This window comes from Oxyura jamaicensis, chromosome 3 (assembly GCF_011077185.1).
Source record: "Oxyura jamaicensis isolate SHBP4307 breed ruddy duck chromosome 3, BPBGC_Ojam_1.0, whole genome shotgun sequence".
NCBI lineage: Eukaryota > Metazoa > Chordata > Aves > Anseriformes > Anatidae > Oxyura > Oxyura jamaicensis.
In genome coordinates, this window is record NC_048895.1 from 20,221,387 (window position 1) to 20,241,555 (window position 20,169).

General features: G+C 45.2%; 2 protein-coding genes across 9 annotated transcripts in view; one reads left to right on the top strand and one right to left on the bottom strand.

The window, feature by feature from the left end:
• The window catches only part of CDC42BPA (CDC42 binding protein kinase alpha), a 117,966-nt gene extending 108,321 nt beyond the window's left edge, over positions 1 to 9,645 (top strand). For 4 of the 6 annotated variants that reach the window (XM_035322091.1, XM_035322092.1, XM_035322093.1 and 1 more), the window contains 2 exons: positions 848 to 1,005; positions 2,323 to 7,166. In XM_035322091.1, the coding sequence (XP_035177982.1) occupies positions 848 to 1,005; positions 2,323 to 2,454 (290 nt within the window). In that variant the 3' untranslated portion in view covers positions 2,455 to 7,166. Of the gene's footprint in view, positions 1 to 847; positions 1,006 to 2,322 lie in introns of all 6 variants that reach the window. The other 2 variants (XM_035322090.1, XM_035322095.1) reach the window with 1 other exon arrangement.
• COQ8A (coenzyme Q8A) overlaps positions 8,946 to 20,169 on the bottom strand; it is a 42,441-nt gene continuing 31,217 nt past the window's right edge. For all 3 annotated transcript variants that reach the window (XM_035322101.1, XM_035322100.1, XM_035322099.1), the window contains exons 7-15: positions 18,616 to 18,701; positions 17,436 to 17,576; positions 16,386 to 16,467; positions 15,261 to 15,354; positions 14,230 to 14,371; positions 12,231 to 12,338; positions 11,377 to 11,442; positions 10,846 to 10,932; positions 8,946 to 10,344 (exon numbers count right to left, since the gene is read on the bottom strand). In XM_035322101.1, the coding sequence (XP_035177992.1) occupies positions 10,051 to 10,344; positions 10,846 to 10,932; positions 11,377 to 11,442; positions 12,231 to 12,338; positions 14,230 to 14,371; positions 15,261 to 15,354; positions 16,386 to 16,467; positions 17,436 to 17,576; positions 18,616 to 18,701 (1,100 nt within the window). In that variant the 3' untranslated portion in view covers positions 8,946 to 10,050. The remainder of the gene's footprint in view (positions 10,345 to 10,845; positions 10,933 to 11,376; positions 11,443 to 12,230; positions 12,339 to 14,229; positions 14,372 to 15,260; positions 15,355 to 16,385; positions 16,468 to 17,435; positions 17,577 to 18,615; positions 18,702 to 20,169) is intronic.

Genomic DNA, 20,169 nt, shown 5'->3' on the forward strand with positions numbered 1-20,169 from the left:
TGCTTCTGTCTGTACAGCCACTAGACAGGTTTTTCAGGCGGGATGGCTAACTGTATTCCCATTGAGGGCAAGGACAGTGTTACAATCTTGCTTTCAAAGGAGCACATGAGTAAGCAGCTAGCAGTTTGAGAATCCCATGTGAAATATGTCACATTTCTAAAACTGCAGTTAGAATTAAAACGGCATTCTTACCCTTGGGACTACTTTGATGCTGCTTAAGTGTTTTAAACCATTGACAAGTTGTTCACAAGTTCCATGGTTACTGTTTTCGTTGCTGAACTGCATAGAGCTGTTGCTGCCTCTTTTGCTGCTGGTGCAAAGAGGAAGCAGAAAACTGGCTGCTGGTATGGAAGTGTTGTGTTGCACTGAATTGGAAACACCTTTCCTAGTGCTGCCATGCCACCTTGTGTGCCAGAGTCAGCACAGGTCACTGTCACCAGGCAAGTGACTAAATAACAGAGCATGTGAAAACAGCCAACAGCTTGCAGAAGGCATGTATGTCTGCTGTATGTGCTGGCGTGACCCTACCCGCTCCCTGGGGAGATGCAACTATAACGAGGCTGCCACCGCAGCAGTTTTTTCAACTGCTGTCTTTTTATGGGGAATAGTGACTGTGTGCTGTGTAAAGCATGCTAACCCTGACACGCCAAGGGAGGAACCAGAGAATCCCTAGGAAAAACTGAATCTGGCATCAGACGAAATAAAAGCCCACATCAACTGCAAGCCATGAGCTGAGCATCTTGGGTCACGTTGAAGGAAAGCAGAAATAGCTAGAGAAACAGCTAACAAATTCTTGGTACCTTGACTGGGCATCTGTAACACAGCTTAATTCCTCCGGGTGTTTTAGGATCATCTGCACAGAACGGCAGTGCGTTGCGGAGGGAATTCTCAGGAGGTAGCTATGGAGCAAAGCGTCAGCCGATGGCATCGCCCTCAGACGGCTCGTTGTCCTCTGGTGGCCTGGACCAAGGCAGTGACGCACCAACAAGGGACTACGAGCGAGAGGTGAGCGATAGCATAAAGAGGAGAAAATCGAAGCGTGTTGATAAAGACAAGGGAGTTAAATTATGTCAGGGGTTTGGTTGGTGTAAGAATTTCTGCACAGAGAAGGCCGATCAAGCATCAGAACAGGCTTCCCAGTGAAGTGAGAGAGTCCTCATCCCTGGAGGTATTTAAGAGGCTTGTAGACGTGGCACTAAGGTACATGGTTTAGTGATAGGACTTGGTAGGTCAGGTTAACAGTTGGACTTGATAACCTTGAAGGTCTTTTCCAACTTAGATGATTGTACAATTCTATTCTAACTCTGTTCCTAGTCCGTAATGTGTAGAAAAATCTCTTTGCACTCCTTACCTATAGATACAGGGATAGTGAGGTTCCCAAAAGTACAGGCCCAGTAGACTAACAGCTTGGTAGCAGCATCTCACGGCTTGAAGTGGTGATACTACTTCTGCCCTTTATTTGCAGACTCAGAAGCTATATTAGCAAATATTTCACAGCAGGCATTTTGTCATGGTACTCAGAGTGCCTGAAGTTAATGAGGTAATTTATGAATTATCATATAATAATTTCCTTTAGAGCAGAAACTGGATTTAATCATTTTTATTTTGTGCAAAACAAGACAATCATTTTGACAGGATGACAATCCTGCCCAGTGCTAAACTCAGTCCCTCCAACCAGGAATGTTTTACGTAGGAGGTTTCAATCTGAAGTTGGCCAGCAAAACTTCATCAGTCTATTTTTAAACCAAGGAATGATAAAACTAGAGATCACACAGGCTTTTTGTGGTACAGAAAGGCAAGTGTCAACCCAAACTCAGGTCAGACATATTTGCATTCTGCTGTACTCAGGAAGATCTAACTAGAGTAACTTGACTGGGATCATTTGAGTTAATATTCTGGGAGCGTCATAGAAGAAACTGTGATAAATCATGTACCATGAAGATTTCACCATTAAGTGAAGGGCATCCTGGGTTCTAAGCTGCAAAAAGGCAGGAGCTGTTGTAGCTCACAAGCAACTTGGAGCTGCACGCTCAGGCTTGTGCAGAGGCCCTCAGTAATGTGCAGACTGCAAGAATCCCACAGGTGTTGTATCCTTATATCAGCATCAGTTATGCCTACTGTAAGCAGCAGATCTGACAGCTTACTCTTAATTCCCAACCCCTTGCCAAGAAATTCTGAGCAAGGAAAATTCCTCAATATTTTTGGACACAAGCAAAATATGTGCAGGCCTCTGAATCCAGTCACCTGGTGCTCAGACACCCTAAGTCACTCAGACTGTGTGTTGTTACTTACTGGTGTTTTTCCTACGTCTCTTGGCTGCAGGACTCTGACTCTCCAAGGCACTCTACTGCGTCGAACAGCTCCAACCTCAGCAGCCCTCCCAGTCCAGTTTCTCCTCACAAGACCAAGAGCCTCTCCCTGGAGAGCTCTGACCATGTGAGTTGGGACTCATGAACTGCTTCAGCTTTCAGATTCGACATCACAGCAGCTTGCTGTCCCCTTCACCTGTTCCGGTTCCCACCTTCATCATCTTAACCCTCCCCATTGCCCATCTCAGTGATCTGGGAGTGGGCTAGAGAGGCTGGTCGTCTTCAGCACCGTTCAGCACTGCCTCACCCTCTCTTCCCCAGATTTGACAGCAGCAAATGAGCAAAGCTAGGCTGTTGGTAAATACCAGATGCTGTTAGATTTGTATTAGTATTGGTTTCATTTTTGTGGTTACAGCTGCTTTAAAGACATATTTATCCCACCCCCCAATTCCCTCAAAAGTAGCTTAAATAGACCAGACCAGTGTCAACAGGAGAAAATTTAGAGGGATTCTTTTTTTTCATGCAATAGCTTGTTGTACTGTACAAAAGTAGCACAGAGACCCCTTCCCCTGCATGGGGAACGATCAGTATGTCAGAGGCACATAAAAGCTTTCAGCCACCACATTTGAATGTCAATCTGATTGTTGCCAGCAAATCCTTATTGATTAAGATGATGCATATTTTACTACCGTACAGAGTTTAAATAAATACACAGATGTTAGAGTAAAATATGTATGTATATATTTAAAAAAACTAAAAAAAAAGAAAAAAAAAAAAAGTGTATGCAGCAGAAGATGGATGCTTATTTAAGAGAGCCTTTAATTTAAGATTTGTGTTGTCCCTGTTTTCATGCTTGGTGATATACAGACTTGCAGGCCTGGCCTAAAACCTGTTGCAGGACAGATATTCATTTACTCATTTTGCGTACCATTTGCCGCACTGCCAGGAGTCCCTGCAGTACTTTCACATTTCTTCACTTCTGGCAGTAGTATAGCTGAGGCTGTAATTCCCGCTTTCATGTTACTCCTCCTCCTTTGCAAAAATGACAATGATTGGAAAGCAACCCCTGCCCTGAAAACCAAGGGCCCCGGTCAGCCACGCGGCTGCCCTGGTTTCTTTGTGCTAGCTGTGCAGCTGAGCTACCTTACGGCATGCTATGGTAGAGGTTCTTAGAGCAACAAGGGAGCTCAGAGCCGCAGGATTCAGCAGGAAAACTGCTTCCCTGGGTCAGCCTTTGGCCAGGTTTAACTAGGAAGGGAGCAGCCTTCCACCTCCCTTTCATCATCCCTAAACAGAAAACTGTTACCGTTGTTACCAAATACTAGTTTATAATACACCAACCAAATGAGTGCTCTTATCCCGAAGCTAGCCGTCGCTGGCTGTGCTGTCACTGTAGCAATGAAGAACCTTGAAGACTGACCTCATACTGTTCACACTGTGGTCATCGAAGATGCCTAGTCACCCACAACTGCCATGCTGGCAAGGTTGGTTTTCCTCTCCCAATTCTCTGTGGGTTTGTGCAATTTGCAGTTGTTTCTGTGTGCTCACCTGCTGTTTGGTTCCAGTAGCAGTTCAGGAGGCCAGAAAGTATTGCAGTGAATGACAGAGCCCACTGCAGCTGCAGAAATAAGTAAAAAGCTGAAGCTGGTCGTGCAGTCAACAGAATAACGTGAGAGACCGATGTACAAATGTATGGTAAGAGCAGATGTCTCATCCCTTCAGTTAGCAAGGCTGATGTGTTTTTCATTTGGGAGTGTTCAGACAAGCCTCTTTTCTCAGTAGTATTGTTGCTGGTGTTATACTAGTACCATACTCAAACACGTAAGGGTTTTTTGCATTTAGAATACTGTTTTTTGGTGGGTTTCAGAAACTTGCTGTGGCTCTTAAACCATTACATATTCTTGCGGTCAGCAGTGATAGAGTGTTTCACCCACATAGAGATGTTTGGAGTTTTCCAGTTTGTGTCTTCTGTAATGGAAGTTATAGGTAAGTTCAAACTGTGTACAGTAATTTCCAGGTATGATCTCAATGTGAAACAGGGAACGAGACAGATCATTGCCTGTACCATTTTGTCATACTGGGTCTCCTAAGATTTCTCTTTCACTCTGAATCAAAAGGCTTGTCAAAGTTTAAGCTCATTAAATACTCTTTGGGGACAGGAATTCAGTATTATTTTTGAAACCATCACATCAGAAACCTGTCTCTTTCCCCGATCTGGGTTTTTCAGAGTAGCAAGATGGTAGTGTGTGGTTTTTTGTTTTGTTTTCACTTCAAAGCTACTACTTTTGCAAGCCTGGCATTTAATATTAAAAGCTTTAGCAAACAGTTAAGCACTTGAAATTAATTCCTTCCAGAAGAGGTTTTCATCTTTCTGAGGGACAGATAGGCAGGGCATTATTGAACTCCACATCAGCTTCTTTTTAAAGGCTGCATATTGCTTCAAGTATAGCCACTCCTTTTTTCCCCCAATTTCATCCTGTTGGTGAAGCATGGCCACACACTTTTCAAAGACTTTGCAGACTAAGTTTTGTATTTACTGTATGTTGTATTTAAATATTAATGTTATTTTGCTATTCAGAGAAGGCATTTAAACAGCAGTCATTTAAGACAGAGCAGCCTGTGTGACAGGTCCCCTGGGAGAGGGTCACAGCATCTTTTTTATGCATTTATTTTTTTCAGTTGAGCTAATGTTCTACATGAAAATGGAACCCAAAGAGCCACTACACAGAACACAATTAAAATGACTACATGTGCATGTTTGCTATGTTACAGCACCTGAAAGGTATTGATAGCCCAAACCGACATTTTCAGGCAGAGCAGAGGTCAGCTGCGTTACAACACTAAGATCCACAGGACGAGCTCCACAGGCCTATGCTGTTTGCACACCACAATTTTTAAGCTTTGGCAGTCTCCTTTAGGATTACTGTATTTAATCATTTGTTTGGTACTGTGTATTTTTATATGCATCTGTTAGAAACAGAAACTGTTCTCTCAGTTGAAACACAAATGACTTAGATCACTTACCTGAAAGGAGAAAGGGTGGCCTAGGACTTGAGTAGTTTTTATACATTTGGGGGCCATTTGATTATACACAATTTTAAACCACACTCATCTTTTTTTTTGTTGTTATGAACACTGAAAACAAAAGCATACTGTAGCTGAGCTTTTTGAATACTTATTGGCTAGGAAAAGTAACTTGGTCATTTGAACCGTTGAAGACTTTTGCCTGGTATCTTAAAGACAGTTGTCTCTTAAGGCTACTTTGCACTGTAGCATTGTTTCAACTCCACAAGTAGAGGGCTGCAATTTGTCCAGGGAGCTTAAAAATCTCCGCCTTTTTTTTTTAACTGTAGCATATGTTCTGTGTACACAATATGTATTTAGCTGTTTATTTCTTTTTGGCTGAGACTGAAGGTAGCTTGCATTTATGACACTACTTAAAAATATGGGTTATTGGTTTTGTTGTTGTTGTTTTTTCCTCTTTTATTTTGGTGGCAACAGGAGATCTGAAGAGTCAGGCAGCTACTAAGGACTCCAGGTTAGAGAATGAAAAAGGTTTGGTCAGTAGCTTTCCCCTGCACGTGCATGGACATAGGCATGTGGCTTTCCACATTTCGTAAACCCCAAAACAGGGTCATAGTACTTTCTTCTCTGTTGTGCCTGAGCTGCAGAAAACAGGCGATGGTGTCAAAAAACATTCCTGTTTCTGACGAAGTAGCTTCTTTTCCTCTTGGTTGCTGCAGCTTGTTACAATGTGTATTTTTGTCCATTTTAACAAGTTTCAAAACTAAGTCAAAAATTCTGTCTTTAATTGTTCTAAAATTAACAGCCAATATGTTTTCCTCATAGATGCAGCAGAGGGGAGTAAAGGGGCTCGTCGTACCAAAAACCAAAGTCCACAAAGCATAGTATTTTTAGAGAAATGGAGATTAACCACACCTAACCGGCTCACGGAGCATCAGCCTTTCAAAACACTTGAACTAGTAAGAGAAAAAGATACTAGCATCAGCCAGACCCTAAATAACAGGACAAACATGCTCTTGGGTAGTAGTTTCTTGTTCAATTTTGTGTATGTTGTTTAGCTTAAATGAATACATTAAGGGCAAAACCTATCGCGGTGCAATGACCCATACCTCCTTAGCCTGAGAATCAGCAGCACGTACAGCTTCTCTGGTGTTTTTCTGTTTGTTTCCACATAGGAGTCAGTTCCTTGGAGGAAATGAGACAGTTGTTCTGTACTAACACGAACTGCACCCATCTGCATGCTCTGTGTTCATGCTGTATTTGATAGAAGCCCTCAGAAACATGTCTACTACAGACTTTCCATTCTAAATTCAAACTCTGCGTTGTCTTTCTTAAATGCAGAGGAAAAAATAGGTTATACTAAGCTGTGGCTGGAAAGAGTCTCATCCACAAGGAAGAAATCCACAAGCAAATCAGTGTTGATATTTCAGAGCAATTATATCTGCCTTTTTATGTATGACAGCTTCATTTATTTAAAAAAAATGTTAGGTTTTTCATTGTAATATCATTGTACAGTTTTGCATGGCCTAGATGTAATCACTTTTGTGTTTTAGAGTATAAAAGCTGACAAGTGTGCGTGCAGGGGAAAGATTCTGCTTTTTTTTTTTTTTGCCTCTTCTCACTATTTTGTTTAATGCCCTCAGTGTTGTAGGGGACATTGTAAGAGATTCTTTGCTACAGAACAATGATGTAGATTCTTTTGCACAGAAATATTTAAGGTGGAAAAGTCAACAATGTAAAAATGACTTACCACCACTATTTTATGTCGGTAACACACTTAATCTTAACCTACTTTGATGTACCGCAATAAAACAGGGAACTGTTAGAAATGCAGATGGTTTGTCTTTTTTTCCCCCCCATACCTCTCCCTGTTAAGGTTCAAGGAGGAAATGGAAAGGGGAATAACTGCATTCTGGAAGATAAGACCAGCATGTGACACATCTGCACAAGCACACACTTGGAAGAAAAGCAGTGGGTGCACAATTCTATATAGCTTTAGCAGCTAAACTTAACAGAACCTTTTTAAAAATTAAGTCAAGCTGCTTTATACTTTGGTACATTGAACTTTAACTACAGTATTTGTGACCACCTTCTCAGGTCATTTGTTCTGTGTTGGTATTTGTAGTCATTGTTTCTGAGGTGCCTCCTTGATTTAGTTATGTGTCAAATGTTTCAGCTGCCCTAATGTTGGAGGCTGGATTCTTACTTAAATCTGAGCTACCTCCTCCAAACTGATTCTCCTGCATCTTTAACTGCATCTCAGAATACCTGCAAAGTTATTCTGAGTGTGTCCTGACCTGGTCTTACCTTCTACCAGTTCCTCCACAAGCCATGATATTTCTTTCCACAGCAGAGACATTTCGCTGGGACATCTTCATTTGTTGTGGTGGTGGTAATAAGCTTAGCTTTGATAACAAGCATCAGTCCCTCCCTCCCTCCCCTCTTCTACAGCAGGAATACTGTGCTGTTTGTTGGTCCTGCATTGCAAGCAGTGCCACCCGGCATCACAAAAGATCTGTGGTCACGCAAACAGGTACATAATGAATCTCATCTAGCTGTGCTTACTGGAACTGCAATGCTCTTCAGTTATTTTGTTTTCCTTGCAAGTATTCTGGACATACTGGCTGTCCACCATCAGAAACTTTGCTAGTTCCCTTGGCAGCTTTTTGTACTTTGCTTTTTAACAGAAGCATTTAACATCGCAATCCATTCCACCATTTTTACAGCTGCAAGGTCTAGAGCCAAAGGAAAAATAAGTAAGATACCAGAATGCAAGGCACTAGGAGAAGTTAGTCCATTAGTGAATAAAGTTAAGCAGCTTTATGCAAAACCGTTACTTTGTTACTATTACTGACCAGCAGAGTTCACACTTCTCAAAGTATTAGAAGTAACCTGATGAGTGGTTTTAGTTGAATTAAGTACTACTGGATCTTCCTAAAACAAGCCTTAAATCAAGCAGTTTATATGTTTATGATCATGGAGGAAAGGCAATACAATAACCTGTTCTCCTGTTTCTTATAGATCCATACTGAGCGAGACCATTTATTCACCTGCTCTTTTTCTCTGAAGTGCCAGCAGTCAGGCTTTCATACATAATGAAGTCTAAGATCATAGAGCCTTCTGCCTTCCTGGGCTGTGCTAACCAAGTAGGATCAGCTGCCTCTAAATCTCTTGCACTTGACAGACAAGGACACCTGCCTCGCTAGCACCAGATAAGCATCATCTCCAACAGCCACTCTTTCTTCACAAGTGGAGGAAGGGCAAAAAGAGCAGCGCCCAGGAACTCTTTAACAGAGTGAGTAAAAAGGGAAAAGCAAAAGAAATAGTTACCAGGGATTTTAGTGGCCAGACTGATCAATGTTCAAGCTGACATCCCTCTGGCTCCTGGTAAACTCATCATCACTGTTACCATGTGACACAGCTGCAATGGAAAAATGAAGGAATGAACAGGCCACAGGTGGCTTTGCAAGGGTAGTAGCAGTTCTTTGAGCAAACAACTACAAAAGGGATGTGGAAGCTTCCCCTTTCCTGTGCTGTTGTTTATCTCAGAGAACAGGACAGGATTTACTTTTGTAGTCACTACACCACCAGAAGATGGAAAGACAGCAGGCCCACAGCACAAGCACTTTTTTATTGAAATCAGAACTCATACAGGTACAGGCTTTGTACAAAAAACATCTAAGAAAGTATATTTGCTAGCTTGACTCCAATAGTTTAAAATTGTGCGTCTGGTTTTAAACGTGTGACAGTTGAAGCTTGAAATGCTCATGAGAGACATTAAGTGTTTGTCTGCCTTGCCGTAAGTTCTACATTACTGGAAAACAGCCAAAACCCCAGACTAGCTTTCAAGTTAGGAGTCCAGCAAACAACTGGTGTCAGAGATGTAGCTTATCTAACTCACCAAAGTCAGTACCTACCTGCCAGTGAAGAATCCCACTATTTGTGCTCAGATGTAGTTCTGTTGATTAATATTTGCCTCCCAGAACTGAGAAGAGTTGTGTGAGTATGTGTGTTTGAAAGATATTGGCACTTAATTCACAGGTTTATAAAATGTTTCCTATGTTTGCCTTGCAAGCCACAGAGAAGCAGAAAACATAAAACTTCATGTTATGTGTACACACATCCTTTGCATTACATCAGCATCACTAAAATCCAGGAAGGTTCTTGGACTGCTGCCACTTGACTTACCAAAACAGGAGAAAGGGGGCTGAGTGCAGCTGTGGTAGGGTATACCTTAGTAGTTCATTCTGTAAGTCACAGTATGAAAGCTACTCGAATTCCACCTTAGCATGAAAGCATGAAGGTTTTTTTTTTAAAAAAAAACTTTTTCAAGAACTCCAAACATGTTTCAATACTAAATTCCACTCCTGTCCTCCTTCCCCCACCTGCTGTATGTTAAAAAAAAAAAACAATATGCAGCTATCATCACAATGTTAAAAATGTATTCAAGGTAGTTGGCTGGTATCCTGAAACCGTATACAAGCACTTGAGACGGCTTCCGGCAAGCTATGGACTGTCCTGGCAGTGCTAGTGTCGGACAGCCAGAGCATCAAAGAACAGCTTTGTCTCCGTGAAACTCACGCTTGGCTTCCAGGGCACAGGCTGCTGCTTCTCAAGAGGATGGAGAGTTAGGGTGCAACACATGGGAGGCTAGAACATTCTTTGCAAGGCTCAGACAAACCGTGCCCTCAGAACAAGATACGTTAGTTCATTCTGATTAGTCCTCTGGCTTCTTGCCCCTAGTGCTCCAATATTTGCTGTATGCCTCTTGGAACATGTTTTTGCAGGGAATTTTGGCCTTCAGTTTGGTGCAGATAAGGAAAGATCCCCCCATCTTCCGATGAAGAGAGTAGGTCTCTTCTGGCGGAGGGACAAGCCGATGCTTCAGCATGACTGGAATTAAACCATGGATCTTTTCAGTGGTGCTTTGGTTGCCGAAATCAAAAGGTTCCTCAGACGCAAAAGCCTCTCCCAGGATGAGGACAGCATTTAAGTGTGCATCTTCCATTTCCTGCCCAAAAGGAAAGTGGCCCAAATAGTATCACTAACCATTTGAAACACCAGGGAGGAAAAGGAGAAATACTAATCCTAACAGCAGCCGATTAGGAGAAATACCTACCTATACCCACAATTAATGTAACCCACAGACCCTGATAGACTGGTAAGTGGTTAAATTTCAAACACCTAAGCCTCCCAGAAGACCGTCTGCCCAGTCGTGGAGTTTCAGCAGCATCACTACCTGTCTTGCTGAGAGGGATGGAGGGGGTATAGAAGAAAAAGTAGTTTGGGGGTTAGCAGATGATTATTGTAAATGATTATTACATTATCATTTTGTTCTGGCTCCTGCTGCCAGTACAGAAGGAGAGAACAAAATCGTGAACATTTTTTGCCTCTCTCAGCCTGGCAACAAGGCTTTCAGATTGCCATCTAGAAATCTATAGAAGTTAAGATCCACATTCTTCAGCAAACGTTTCACTGGCCAACACCAAAAGTAGATGCTTCTGCTCCATACCTTGACTTCATAGCCAGTGAGGAATTTCATTTCAATGGACTTCTTCAGTACTCTCTCTCTGTCCATGTCAGCAGCTGCCTTGATTACCTGAATAGGAAGAACACTTTCAGGAGGGCTAGGTGATGACTGAAAGATGCGTTCACGCAAGAAAGCACACACACACACGAGTGCATAAATTTATGAGTCCGTAAGCAGGCCACAGGAGAAGACAGACAGTGAACAGGACAAGTGATCCCCCCACACCCTCATATAAAAGTCACTGAATTGTGAGTGGGTGAGAAGAGAGGATCCCCTTTGAGATACACCCTGCCTAAGTCTCCCAGTAAGCAATGTTACAGTTCTCCACATTTGTCATGTAATTTAAACATCAAGACGCAACCACCAAAGGTTAGCAGCAGACATGCATAAAGCTGTTATAAGGCATAAAACTGGAACCAAGACAGACACAAAGCAATACAGCTAAGAGAAGAATTTTGCAAATAGTCTTAAGAACCCCAGTGCAGCACTCTAGGACACACTGCAAGTCCTCACCTCAATGTAAACGTCTGTGAACTTCTCGTCAAACCCTCGTGTTGCTCCGAAGTCCAGCAGAGCCACCTAGAAATGGATAAACCCTTCAGCACTGCAGTATCAACTACTTAAGGAAGAAGGCCTGACCTGAGGAGAGTCCCAGTACCTTCAGGAAGTTCAACTTGCTGGAACGCTTTCCCACTGTCTCAGCTTCCCCTCAGTTCCTTTATTCCCTAACAATAGGGCAAGTATTTGGTCCAGTACATGGCACAGGAGATGTGGCCTGTGCTGACACTGTCACACCTGTGCTGTAGCCCCACTCAGGCTTTCTGCTTGGGGACAGAGCAATGCAGAACCTCTTCCCAACAATTCTCAACACGTATCTCAGGGCTGAACAAGCAATTCCATCTGGCCCGCAGGGTACAACCAAGCAGCCAAGCCAACAAGCAGGACATCTGCAAATGCTTCCCCAAGCACCAGTATCTTCAGCATAGCACAAGACGAGAGCATTCGACTAAAAACTGTTTGTTCAGATGTGCCCTGGTAGGACACTGCCAAATACAACTTCCTGGTGACACATTTTTTTTTTTTAAAAAAAAAAAGACCCCAAGGCTAAGGAGTCAAGGGAGGCTAAGGGCCAAAGACAGGCAGTCCAACAGAGTTACAAGAGCCCTGTTCTCCCTCCCTCCCACCCAGACCAAGCAAGTAAAAGCAGCAAAGAGCCAGGTTTCACTGTCCTACCTGCCCAAGGCTCAAGGACAGGAATCTATGAGAGAACCTCAGTGAGGGCTCAATGAACTTTGAGAATAGGGAATAATCAAAAGCTGGTGAAAAACAGCTCTTGTACAGGCAGAACAGGTGCTGCTTGCACTTACCTTGTGCAACTGTGGGTCATAGAAGAAGTTTGACCAGTTTGGGTCAGTCTGCATATACCTAAACTCAAACAGCTCCCGCAGACACAGCACGAGGATGTGGTGACAGATCTTGAAAATCAGAGAGAAAAAGACAAGTCAGTAGGGGGGCAAACCATGTTCATGCATGTAATTTACAATGGGCATTAGCACACACCAGGAACATATATCACCACACGGGCAGGTACTATCTGCTCCGTGCTGCAAAACTCCTGAAGAGGTGAGAGATGGCCTTTCAGCAAATCCCCGCCCACACCTGCCACTGGACACCCTTCGCAGATGACACAGGTGCCATGTGAGTTTTACATCAGCCTCAGCTGTAGGTCATATCTCAAGGCCCCTGGATGTACCTTCAGAAGGGCTGCTGCCCTGTACGTGGCAACTGAGAACAGCAGGCTGCAGGGGTCATCCAACTGCACACGTTACTCGTGTCCTGGTCCTGCCTCCCTAGCTTTGACTACAGACTTGGTCGTTGCTCTGAGAGCAAAGGAGCATCTTCACAGGCATGAAGGGACCCAGCAGCAGAGGTAGGGAAGACCAGCATGGCATTACAACGTACTGCGTAACGCAAAGTCCCGCAGGACTTGGCCAAAATGAAGCCAGGGTAGCTCACAGGAGACAAGATGCTGTTCCAGGGCACTTTGATTTAAAGACCCAAAAGAAGCTAAGAGTTTCTTCCTGCAAAGCTTCCTTCCCAACAACATACAGACCTAGGTTCAAACCTTTACCTAAAGGGGTCTTCACGAAATACACACAACCACCAAGTACTCCTTAGCAAAGTGTTCTGGGCTCAGCACCAGCCCAACTTGAGGGAGAAGCAGCAGCCTCTAGAAGGCCCGCTACTGTATGACATACAGCAAAGCCTCTCTGAGGGTACGTAAACTGGAGCCTGTTCAGTACAACTGCCAGCCTCACCCTGCCTGTCTTCAGCTTCGAAAAGGCCCAGTGAAACACTACCTTCAAGAGGGAAGGAGGGAGATCAGTAAAGGCAAGCCAGACCCTGCTACAAGACACTGCCGTTTGGGTCAGAAGGTTGTGGGCCTGCTAGGCCAACTGCTTTGCTTTGCTTACAGGAAAAAGCAGCACCGCCCTACCTCATAGCCTTTTAAAAGCAGCCCAGACGATACAGTAGCCCATCCGAGAGAACAAGCCCCAAGGACAGGCAGCTCAGGGGTCTCAGGCAGCCAGCTCTGGCCTATCTCCAAGTCCAATATGGCACTGGCATCTGTCTAGAGAAACGTACACCCTACACTTTTCCCCAGTGACCTGCTAACAGCTGACAGCTCACAACAAGACAAAAAAAAAAAAAAAAAACAGCCAACCACAAAACATATCCAAATACCAGGACAGTTATTTCTGCTACTCAAACAGATGCCTCTCCCACCACAGCACTCCAATCCCTTGCTATATTCAGCACCGATGCGTACCCACCACCACATCCCCCCATCTGTTTACTGAGGTAGTTTTCCAGCAGCTCTGTACAGCACAGGCCAGTGTCACAGAAGGAGATGACACCCAATCACTTTGGCAAGAGCATGAAATTCTCCTGCAGTCCTGTCCAAGAGAACAGCTGCAAGACAAAGCTATTCTTCCCCCAGAGCTGGCAATTCCTCCCAAGCTTAGGGTCATCTGAGAGAAACAGGGCACCTAGGAGTTCCTCAGCTAGACCACCTCCCCTTTAACCACCCTTGCCACTCACCCTCTCCAAACTGCTCTCTGTGCACGAAGGCCAGTACGTGCAGGGCCTGAACCAGCCCAGGGAGACTCCAGTGTTGCTGCCAAACTCCCTGCACTGAAATCTTCCCTTGGAGAAAGAAGATCCAAGCAGCCACCAACTCCAGCCCTGCTTTGCACTCCTCAGGGTCTGCCCTTCCACAAGTAACAAAGAACCCCAGCCCTCCACAGTCAGCAAGCAGGCCCGAGTGTGCTTCTCTGAGCTAGGGAGAAGCCCACCCTGCAGTACCTCATTTCGGATCTCCTGGCTCAACCCTTCAGCTTGATCCAATGGGAAGCCAGACACAAGCTCTGTGGTCAGGACGTGTTTGCTGCACAGCTCATCCACTACCCGTGGGACGTAAAAGAAGGGGTGGTCTTTCAGCAGCTCCCTAGGGCATAGAGGTAGGAGAGGAGAAGGTTAGGAGTCCCGCAGGCAGATGGGTCCCTCTGCAATATCTTGAACAGCACACAGCTCCTTCATGTAACCTGGTTCAAAACTGCTGCCCTTTCCCCACACCCCAGCTGCAGCTGCCAGGGAACATTTTCCTCAGTAGCTATAGTAGGGATCAAGTCACCAGAAGCCATGCCAGTGAGTTACAGCTGCTGGTGACTCCTGAGGTCACCTCTCCTGCTGAAGGAGCAGTGTTAGGAGGGCCTCCAGGCTGTCACACTGAGGGGCACCGGGCTCCTTTGGTCATCCTACCTCAGGGCCAGACTGTATGTACAGAAGAAACTGGCCTTTTGCAAGGAGAGCAGTACCAAAGGAACAGTTCTGCAGGGTGGGCAAAGAGGGGGCATCCAGCCTCCCGCAGCACTCCCAGGTCCAACCGTAACGTAAAAGCAATCTGCACCCCAGTGCTACAGTGAGACAAGGGAGCAGCCAATTGCTCTAAGAGGGCTGACCTGGAAAAACTCCTAGTTAAAAGGAAGAGAGAAGCTTAAGAGAACATAGAACAGCACTGCAGCCTGGCCTCCAGAGTTACTACAGTATCTTCAGTAGTTTTACCGCAATATAATGTGGTAAAACAGGCTCGTGCTGGAAGAGAGAGGGTAGCAGCTGCCTGCTTCATCCCCATGCTTCACCATCAGCAACGCAGTTCAGCTGACTGAAAACACACCTGGATGAGAAAAGGTGGTAACGGGGGCCATAAACACACACTACCCCCTTGGGTCCCCAGGGCATGGAATTCACCTCCCCGCTGTCCCTGAAGTTAAGGAACCTCCCTACATTTCACACCCATGTGCAGAGACAGGTTGAAGGCACTGGTGTGAACATACTGGAATTTCTTCGCGCAGGCAGCTTCTCTCTGGTAGTCACACTCCAGGGCCAGCTCTCTGCTCAGGACTTCAATCAAATGCTCAGGGAACAAACCTTAAAAGCCAAACAGCAGAGAACAGAGTAGTCTTAGGAAAAAAGCCCCTCAGGCTAAGCTTGCCGGCACTGCAGCTGAGGAGCAACCTGCTGTCCAGCCAACTCAAGGCTGAAGAATGCAAGAGGTCCCCAAGAGCCATCTCCTCTTTGCAACTAGAAACAGTCTCTACAGGTAACCCCAGGCAGCGGCCACGCAGCTGCTCCTTCAGCAAGGTACATTCACAATGTGCCCACACAGCTGGGCCCCGTCCTCCCCATCTCCCACCCTATACCTCAAGGTGCCTGTTCCTGCTCCCTCGCTCAGGGCAGCTCTGGTGTTGACATGGCTCTGCAGCAAGACACATCAGGGCAGCAAGACATCTCTGCAGGCCCCTGCCCAGCCACCACAGAGCAACAGCCACAGTTTTTGTCACTATGCAGCCTGATCTAAGGGCAACGGTACAGTGCCACTAGGAGTTACAGCTGCTGCATGAAGGTGTTCGGAAATAGAAGCAGTTAACCCTGCATTCACTGTGGAAAAACGGGTGTATTCCTGTACTGTAGGAAAGCACTGAGAGCCCAGAATCTAATGGTTCTCCAGCTCTCCACAACTCTACCTGTCATTCTCTGCTCAACGCAGTCAAAGGGCTACAGCAAATACAGGGAAGAGTGAGTTCTGCCAACCTTGGCAGAAAATAACAGGGACAAAGCAAGAATACGTAATGTGAACCCTGCCCATATTTCATGCCTAGAAGGCCATCAGAAGTGCGCATACCCAGACACTTCAGACTGCCACGAGTCCCTGTGAGTCCTTCATTGTAAAGGTGCACACGTACAAGTGTATGTTACTCTGGCAGGTGCACGCACACAAATGACCAGGGAAAATGAACAACACAAGTGCGCTTCCCACCCCACTGAGTGAACACTGGAGCGGGCACATGCTCAAAGGCATGCTCTCCAGTCTGTGGAGAGAAGTATGCAAGGCACTATTTGAAAGTATCTGGCAGAACTCAACATGTGCTAGATGAAACATGGGTCTCAGTCTTTTTTACCTTCAGGGAGAATATTGCTCATGCTCAGGACAGTCATCAGGTTATTAACATCGCTGTTGATGCTCTGGGCAACTCCAGGGTACTGCAGGATAGAACGGGAAAAGGCAGCATTAACAGTAGGTGAACCCAAGGAATCCAGTTGTACAGGGCAGGATAAAAACGCCTTCCAGCTCAACATGACCTGACCCTCAACACAGCCACCTACAGCATGGCAATGAACCAGGAGTACCTGAGCCACAAATCCCTCCTCTAAAAGCATGTATTATTGCCCAGCATCTAAAATGGTGGACCGAGAGCCAGGGTAAATTCAGCCCCTGGCAAACAGAACGGCCTTTTCAGTTCCTCTGACACGGACTCTTCTAAGTGAAAGAAATCCTAAACCACAAATCCCAGCAACATACAAGTGAAGAAGCCAATACCCATCCATATCATCTGTAAAGCCTCCCTGTTTACAAAAGAAACCAACAACCAGATAACCAACTTTGCCTGAGGTCCCTTGCTGACTAAGCAAGCACCGTCACTTCTTTTTGCATTATAAAGCATGCTGTACAAATAGTTTCAGCTCCAGAACTTAATTGCTAGAAATACCTGGTTGAAGTTGCTGACAGCCCTGAATAACCCTCAGCATTGTCAGACTGCCACTTCTCAACAGTCAGTGCTTCCTTGTCACTTCAGACTTCTGTAACCTTTGGGCTGTGGCCAGAAAAGGCATGAAAAGGCACATTCCAGAAACAGGACTGACCCATGGAGTAGGTAGGACCCCTGCACACAGCATTAGCGGGTATGAGCAGTCCCTTACCACCATTATCCCCACAGTTCAGTGATACAGCCGTAAGAAAGGTCTCCCACTCATCTGGAGTAGACACTGGCCCAAGCTGCCAAACCTTTTCTGCCCTTCCCCTCTGCTTCAATTAGGTAAGACATTGCTGGACCCAAATTTCACTTGCATGGAAGTGTTTCCTTATCCACCTAGCAGTAAATATATTTGTGCAGCTCTGCTGCCGCTCTGTGCAGCACAGAGAAGAGAGGCGGCTGGTCTCTAAAGCCCACCTGGATTTTCATGGCAACTTCTTTCCCATTTTTCAAGCGTGCCAGGTGAACTTGACCAATTGAAGCAGCAGCAAAGGGGCGTTCTTCAAAGGACTCCAGTTTATCCCTCCAGTTGGGGCCAAGGTCATTGTTCAGAGTTTTCTGCAAATGAAAGGAAAGCATCAGGGGACAGCAAATATTTAAGATTTTCATTATTTGAAATCAGGCTCCTCTAAGGCAACTTGCTCTGAGTACCTACACCCTGCTTCCTAGACCATTTCCCCTTCCTCCCAATGAGCACACAATCGTGAGCAATGGTCCAGCCAGCAGTGGTTCCCCAGAATCAAATTCTGATAGGAGCTGTGTGAGGCTGTGTTACCGTGGCCCAAAGAGCCGTGATCTTGAACACAACCACCACTGCCTTAGGAATATGAAAGCTCCTCTGTTGGGGCCATTTATGTTCCAGAATACAGGCAAGGATTTTGATATTTCTCCTCTTTCATCATGCTACCAAGCTGATCAGAAGCAATCCAGGCATCCAAGAGTGACTCTCCTTGAGGCAATATTGACAATTAAACATGACAACCTGCATTAATAGCTTTTTTTGTTACACTGCCAGACTGCCACACTTAAGTGCTGGCTCTTATCTTTCAGAAGATATGTAGTGCTGACAGTTCCTTTTGCATTACCCTTCACATCTTAATTATCAAAGGGAAGAAAAAAGAACATGTTCCAACTCTACTTGAAGGTAGGTTAGATATAGCCAAAAAGGCAGAATTCCTGTTAATTTTCCATCAGACTATAATTCGTGGGTTTTTTAAATGGGATTTAGGCACTTCTAAACATTAGTTTTACATCCACGAGGAAGATGAGAGAGAAGGGAAACAGAAGAGGAGGGTACACTAAACTTGTCGCATATGATCATATTTGTATCTGTTCCACCAGCATAACCTCTGGACATTAAAAAAAAACAAAGTTTCCTCTGTCCAGAGCTGAATGCATGCTTGTGGGTGAGAACTGACAGCACATAGCTGAGACAAGGAATCAGATGTCACCTGCAACTGAAAATATGCAACTTTTGTTGAAGGAATACTCTTAGAAATACTGGTCTGCCTCCCCCAGCAGTGTATGTCACAGGTGACACTTATTCTGTTATGGACCCCCTCCCCCCCCCCAGTGAGCAGGAAGGAATATTCCTCACCATCATCTGCTTGATGGGCATGAAATCAGCGCTCTGACGCACGCGCTCAAAAATCCTCTGGAGATGGGGGTTGATGAAGGCATCATCTGCCAGAGGAAGAGGACATGGCAGTCAGCACAGGCACTGCGTTCTCCAGTTGTTCTTCAGCACACAAAGAAACATACATCTGCACTCAAACAAGTCAGGTTGTCCTGCCCAACAAGCACACACCAATGAAGGTTATGGAATTAATTTTAGCTCAGAAGTACCATAACCCTGAAGTGAACCTTTAGGCAGACCTCCTGAAGCATCACACCTCTGGAAATGAGCCAAACAGAAGTCCGGACACAAGTAACAAAACAGAGGGAAAAGCTACTCCTTCATTTTCGCCCTCACCAAAAAATACTGTGTATTACCTGAACACCTCCTAAGTTCGCCTGCTGCAGCCAGAGTAAGTTTCTAAGCACCTTTTCCCAATGAACAATGTCAGGACAAAGTAGAAATATGCTAGAAAACATGCCGGATTCCCAAGCATAAAAAGCTCCTCAGCATCGGTTGTCATCACGGTTCCTGGCTCAATTCAGTGAAATTAAGGATATGGCTACAGACCCCACACATCCAGCAGCAGCGCTGGGAGCAGTGTGCAGCACTGCACAGCATGGAGACTTCTGGTACGATGGCGGGTCGCACAAACACAAAGCACAAGGTGCTTACACAAGCCTCTGTCATCTACCAGCCCTGCTTGCTGACAGCAGTACAGCGCTCAGGCCTAGGAGGACACTGTGCCACAGACACGGGGAACAGAAGGAACCCCTAGGGAGTCACCCCAGTGCTCCCAGGTCCATGGTGGGGTTTAACCCAGTTCCTTCTCAGGGGCAGCAGTTTCTGTAGAAAGCTGTGCAGCAGTAAAACACTACTTATGCAAGTACTGGACTCAGACTAATCGCAATGTAGCCTCTACTACTGTAAACAACTACCCAAATGTAGAGCAGCTGCAAGTAGGCACAAGAAAACATAACTCAGCTAAAAATAATTTATTTTAAGAGCTACAAGGATTTAGCAAACATTTTTTACCCTCATAGGAAACGATGGGGGGAGTGGGCTCTTGAAAGATTAGTCATCTCCTGTAAGTAAAGGCTTCTACAACTGCCCAGAGAAAAGCCACCAGTTCTGGCAAACACTTCATTTCATAAAGATTTAAAGAATGAGATTCAACTGCTGCTCTCCCAACACCAGAAAAAGTCCCTGCTACCAGCTTTATTCTTGAGAACCTTCACATGTGATCATTCAAATCAAAGCGTGTCATTTATTTACAAACACAACCTGATGTCTATCCCAGGAAAGGAGAAACACAGCTACCTTAAGGATGCTGCCCTGGGAAGGGAGGAGCTCCCATTCTGTCCCTGCAAGGCCTTATGTTCTCTGCAGGCATTGCAGCACTCTGCTCACTTGTCATGAGTCAGATGAAGGTTGGACAATGCCACTGAGATTGCTAAAGGCCTGTATGTCTTGACACTTGAGTGAAGTCAGTTGGCAAGTGTTTGAAACTCTTGCCAAAGCTCGGTCATTTTAGGA